The sequence below is a fragment of the Trichosurus vulpecula genome, chromosome 8 (assembly GCF_011100635.1).
Source record: "Trichosurus vulpecula isolate mTriVul1 chromosome 8, mTriVul1.pri, whole genome shotgun sequence".
In the NCBI taxonomy this organism is placed as follows: domain Eukaryota; kingdom Metazoa; phylum Chordata; class Mammalia; order Diprotodontia; family Phalangeridae; genus Trichosurus; species Trichosurus vulpecula.
In genome coordinates, this window is record NC_050580.1 from 216,381,392 (window position 1) to 216,387,422 (window position 6,031).

The window sequence follows — 6,031 nt, forward strand, 5'->3', positions numbered from 1 at the left end:
GTGATATGCTGGGGTTCAATCAATGGCTAGCAATGAAGAAAAGATCCTACAGAAGAGTAAGTGAGGAGGAGGGGTAAAACATTGAAAAGGGGAAGAAAAGGAGGCATTTGGAGGTGGAAAGGGGTTCCACTGATGAGTGGAGTGAGATGAAGACCTTGTACTGGATGATGTCTGTGGTATCTGGTGTCTGAAAGTCTACTTATCCTGTAAGGAGGGGAAGTAGAACTCCTGGGGGTAACTGGTACCTGGAGGAGTAGGAGAGCAGGGGAGAGATTTCCAGGCAAGTGTAGCAGGGGAATGTCATGAGCTATACTCAGGAGGGAAGGGTTCTACCTTGGGGAGTGTCCTCTTTGACATCTGCAATAATTGGCATTGTTCTGAGAGTGAGGTATAATAGAAAAGAGGAATCCATGGGAAAATTAAGCCTGACAGAAAGTACCTGAAGAGCAGAGCCTAGACTGGATACCTTAGAAGCTTTGACTATATAAAGAATACAGAAGCAAGAAACTATGAAATAGAGGATGAGAGTCTAGAGTAAACAGAAAAAGAAAATGGATAATGTGAAGAGAATAAGAGAAAGCCTTTTTAGGAAAGGGCACAAAAAATGAAGTAAAAAAACTAATAAATAGAACTAGCTGAAAGGGAGGAGAGGAAAGAGCAGTGTGTATGACTGAGCAGAAATAAAAGAGGGAGAAGAAATATATAACTAGATAAAAGTAGGAAAGAGGAACAAATAAAAGCCTAAAGGGAAAGAATAACAAATAAGAAAAGAGGTTAAAGGAAGAGAAGAGAGCCAGTGAGAACAAGAGTACCTTAAAAAAATAATTGAAGGAACTTAATGCTGTGTTTAGAGCAGAAGAGAAGGAAAATCATTTTTAAAAAACCTTTAGAGACAAAATATAAACTATAAACCTAACTCTTAGAACTTTAAATGTAAATAGATTAAACAATCTAATAAAACAAAAAAGAGGTACAGGTTGGATAAGAAAACCAAACATCCAAAACCACATGATCATCTCATCAGATGCAGAAAAAGCCTTTGACAAAGTACAACACTTTTATGCTAAATTCACTACAAAGTGTAGGTATAGAGACCTTTAAAAAAACTATCATGAAAAGCACCTATCTAAAACCAAAAGCAAGCATCATATGAAGTATGAATAGAACCTTTTTCAGTAAATACTGGCATGAAGCAAGGATAGTCTCCCCACTATTATTGGATAGAGTTCTGGAAATGATGACAAGAGAAAGGAATTAAAGGAGTAATGATAGGTAAAGAGAAGATAAAACTATCTCTTCAGAAGATATGATAATTTACTTGGAAAACCCCAAGGAATCAATAAAGATACTGAGACAATAGTTTCAGCAAAGTCACAGGTTACAAAATATATCCTCAAAAATCAATAACATTTTTTGTGTCAGTAACAAAACAGGAAGCAATAATATAAATGGAAATCCCAATCCAAATAACTTCAAAATACATAAAATATTTGATCAACCTTCCAAAACACACAAAAGACTTTAGAGATTCAGTTATAAAGAGCTCTTTAAATAACCTACATATTTAATTGGAGGAATATTCAGTGTTCCTGGTAGGCCATGCCAATATGATAAAAATGACAATACTACCAAAATTAATTTATGCTTTTAATGCTACACCAGGCCTGTACAACATACAGCCCATGGGCCACTTGTGGCCTGCCAAAGGATTTCAGGCAGCCTGCAAAAAATGTACTGCCATTACACACTCTGCTGTTGGTCACATGACCCTCAGCAACCAACCATCTGACAATGATCTGTCCCTAATCCAACCTATCTTCAGCCCGAAGAAGTTTACAAGTTGTGCAGGTCAGTGCTTCACCAGTCAACCAAGGCCCCTTACGGAGCTTGATAAAATTAAAACTCATTTGGAAAAACAAACTATCTGGCATATGAAAGGAAATTAGTAAAAGAAGTAGAGATGAAGCACTTCCAGACCTCAGACTACATTATAAAACAGCAGTCATCAAAACTATTTGGTATTCATTAAAGAAAAGACAGACAGATCAGTGGAACAGCCTAGATGAGGGAGATTCAGAAATAATAGAACTTAATAACTCCATGTTTGATAAAGTAGAAAACATAAGTTAATTATTCATTAGTTGTTTCAGTCTTGTCCAACTCTTCATGACCCCATTTGGGGTTTTCTTGGCAAGATGATGGAATAGTTTACCATTTTCTTCCTCAGCTCATTTTACAGATGAGGAACCTGAAACAAACAATATTAAGTGACTTGCCCAGGGTCACACAGCTAGTAAGTGCCTGAGGCCAGATTTGAACTCAGGAAAATGAGTCTTCCTGGCTTCAGGCCTGGCACTCTATCCACTGCGCCACCTAGTTGCCTAAAAACCTAAGCTACTTAGGGAAAAACTCCCTATTTGACAAAGACTTCTGGGAAAACTGGAAAGCAGTCTGGCAAGAAATTAGGCTTAGACCTTAATACCACACACCATAGTACACTTCTAAATGGAAGACATAACATAACAAGACATAAGACATAACATAAATGTTAAAAAATTAGAAGAGAAACAGATCATATACATCTCATAGCTCTGGATAAGAGATGCATTCTTAGAGATGATTACAAAAGATAAAACATTACTTTGATTACTTGAAACTGAAAAGTTTTGCACAGACATTAATTCATCTAGGATAAGGGAAATGTTTGAATGGGGGGAAAATCTCTCTGATAAGAGTTTAGTATCCAAAATAGGTAAACAATTAATAAATATAGACAAGGGTAGTAGTCACTCCCCAGTAGATAAGTGGTCAAAGGATATGAACAAATAGTTCTCAAAATAATTGCAAAGTGTTTACACATGAAAAAACACTCCAAATCACTAGTAATAAGAAAAATATAAATCAAAACAACCCCAAGGTTTCACCTCACACTCCGCAAATTGGCAAAAATGATGAAAAATAGCAATAGTATCAGAGGGGTTGTGGGAAGGTAGGCACACTAATACACTGTTGGTAAAGCTTTGAAGCGGTACAGCCATTTTGTAAAACAGTTTGGAATTATGTAAATAAAGTGACTAAAATCTCTTTGACTTTGTTACTGGGCTTATAACCCCAAGGAAGACTCTAATAAAAAAAAATCCTTATGGATTCCAAAATATTCATAACAGCACTTTTTGTAATAGCTAAGAATTGGAAACAAAGTAGACACCTATCAGTTGGAGAATGGTTAAATAAATTATGGTATATGAATATAATAGACTACTACTCTGCTATAAATTCAAGCCACTATCACACCAGAAATTGTGTTGCACTGAGGAAGATACTTTTGGTGAGAAGCATAAGTTGTTTAGTGGGGTTTTTCATTTGGTCCAGGGTGAAGAAGTAGGAGGAATAACTCTAAAATTAATATGGGTCTAAATTGGAGTAAAGTTTCTTGTCTATGTAAATGAAAACAACAAGCAGAAATAAAAAATGTATTTTGGCATTGACTTGAGCCCAGAGACCAAACTTTAGGGTCAAAGTACTTTGTTGAGGGTGTCTTGGGATGGATAGCTCCATCTTCAGAATTTCACAATGAAATTGTCTTAATACCATGGTCTTTAATATGTCTAGCTAGTGGAAGAAACCACCATGGAAGTGGGGCCTGTAGCTTATAAAGTCTCTGCCTTACTGTCAGAAAAAGAGGAAGTATTTTATTTTTAAATGCTCTTAAAATGCAACTGAGGTGCCCTTTGTAATCTGAGTAAAGAAAGGTTTGGATATTTTCCCCCTAAATCATGTATTTAATACCCTTTGCAGAAATAGAACTTTCCATATACAAGGTAGCCTAACCGTTTGTTTTGTTTTCCTTGTTTCTACAGGCTTTTATATTGTTTCTCTTTGGAATTTTTGTTGGGAGTCTGAGTTTTGCTCTAATCATTTTCGAATGGATTAATCAAGAAAAGAATCATTATCCTTAACTCCTAAGAAACAATTTACAAGAGGGTTTCCAGCAAGATGTGTGTATTGTCACAGAGCTCAGTTGATTGTGGACTATATATAAAAGACATTGTTCAGTTGTTCAGTCATGTCTGACTTTTCTTGGCAGAAATACTGGAGTGGTTTGCCATTTTGTTCTCCAGTGTGTTCCCATTTTACAGATCAGGAACCAAGGCAAATAGAGGTTAAGCGACTTGCCCAGGATCGCACAGGGAATAAGTACCTGAGGGCAGATTTGAACTCAGGACTTCTTGACTCTAGGCCTGGTGTTCTATCCCCTGTACCACCTCACTACCCCTATTACTGCAATACCACTTTCAGTTTTTTACCCAGTCTTGGAAGAGCATGTTTTTTGTACAAGTGAACTTTCTTACTCCTGGAATTCATTTTTAAAGTGATTTAATAGGGATGACCTAGAATAAATCAATCATCTTCTGAGAAAAGAAAGCATACCTTCAGTCTTAGCAAAAGTCTAGTAAAATAATAACAGCTTGACATTTTTATAGTGTTTTAAAGTTTACAAATGACTTGATATCAGTTCTCTTGTTTGATCCCCACAATATCCCTGTGAAGTAGGGATTGCAGTTTACAAATGTGGAAACTGAGGTTCCATAGGGTAAAATGATATGCCAGAGATCAGACAGCTGGCAAATTGCAAAACCACAATTTGAACCCAGATTTTCTGACTACAAATCCAGTGCCCTTTTTACATTTTATAATGCAGCTTCCTCACACTCCAATGAGATTGCAATATACTTGAATTCAAGAACTCTGCTATCTCTTGTATTTTTCGTAGTGCTTAGCACAGTGTAGACACATTGTACTCTGGAAATGCTTGCTAATTGATCAGTTATAAGAGGGTAGGATCAGTGTTAGTAGACAAGCTAACAATATTTGTCTTATTTAATAGACTATGAAGCCTATTGGATTTGGATCATGGAAAATAACCAGCAATTTCTTATTATATTGTACTACAGTAATACTCATTGAGACTAGTCAGTATTTCCATTACAAATACTTGTTTTCTAAAACCTCAGTTTGGTTTGAACTGACTTTCAGGATATTTATGTTCTGACTCCATAAGCCATTTTGTGTTTACACCCCTATTAGAGAAAATAAAACTTTCTAGTTATATTCCTAAAGCACAGTGGGGAACTTTAATCTGTTTGGATCTAATTATGTGCTGCTGTTCGATTCAAAAATCCCATTAAAGCCATTACGTGTTTATGCCTTCTATAAATCCAGACCTAGGCCTGTTGTGACAGCTGATAAAATTGCTCCCCAAACTCATCAGCTAGCCAAGAGAAATGAATGCATCATTAGCAACAAAGAACTTGTTTCACCATTCCCATAATTATTCATTCCCCTTCTATTTTAAGTTGAAAATATGTGCCCAAACGAGATCCACCCACATTAAACTTGTTTGTTTTCCTAGTTTCTCCTTTACTAGTTCTCATTTTTAATAACTTGGATTGAGTAGTCATTATTTAGGAGGCATATGAGTTTTTAGCTAATCTAAGAGAAAAGCAGTTTTGTTACGGCTTTTGGTGAAAGAATGGTTGGAAATCATTAGTCATGTGGACTAGCACTGGAAAGCACCTTAGAATCAAAGTTTTGGAACCTGAAGACACTTTAGAGATTGTCTGATCCAACCTTTCATTGATGTAGCTAAAATAATTAATGAAACAACTTAAGGTATTAAAAGATTAATTGTCCCCCATGATAGGGTTCTTATCACCATACCAGAGCCATTACTTCTACATCAACAATGTTGAACTGATGAAAGACTTTAAGGGGTATGGTGAGGAACTACCATATACAGCACACTCAACACCTTAAATAATATCGGTATTATCTTCATCACATTCTCGATATCTTATTGTAAGATGTTGCAGGTCCCAATTCACAGTAGGACCTCAAGCACTGATGTGATGCTCTGTCATGGTGTAGTTTCTCTGGACAGAACAATGTGTGACAATGAGTCACAAGCATGGCCACCACAAACAGCAATGTGGATAGAGAATCACCACTAGAAATGAAGAAACTTGCAAAT

The 6,031-nt window shown here is 36.2% G+C and overlaps 1 protein-coding gene across 1 annotated transcript in view; it reads left to right on the forward strand.

Moving 5' to 3' along the window:
- The window catches only part of SLC38A6 (solute carrier family 38 member 6), a 78,740-nt gene extending 74,715 nt beyond the window's left edge, over window positions 1-4,025 (forward strand). The window contains exon 16 of the mRNA XM_036736330.1: window positions 3,861-4,025. Within this exon, the coding sequence (XP_036592225.1) occupies window positions 3,861-3,959 (99 nt within the window). The 3' untranslated portion in view covers window positions 3,960-4,025. The remainder of the gene's footprint in view (window positions 1-3,860) is intronic.
- The last annotated feature ends 2,006 nt before the right edge of the window (window positions 4,026-6,031 follow it).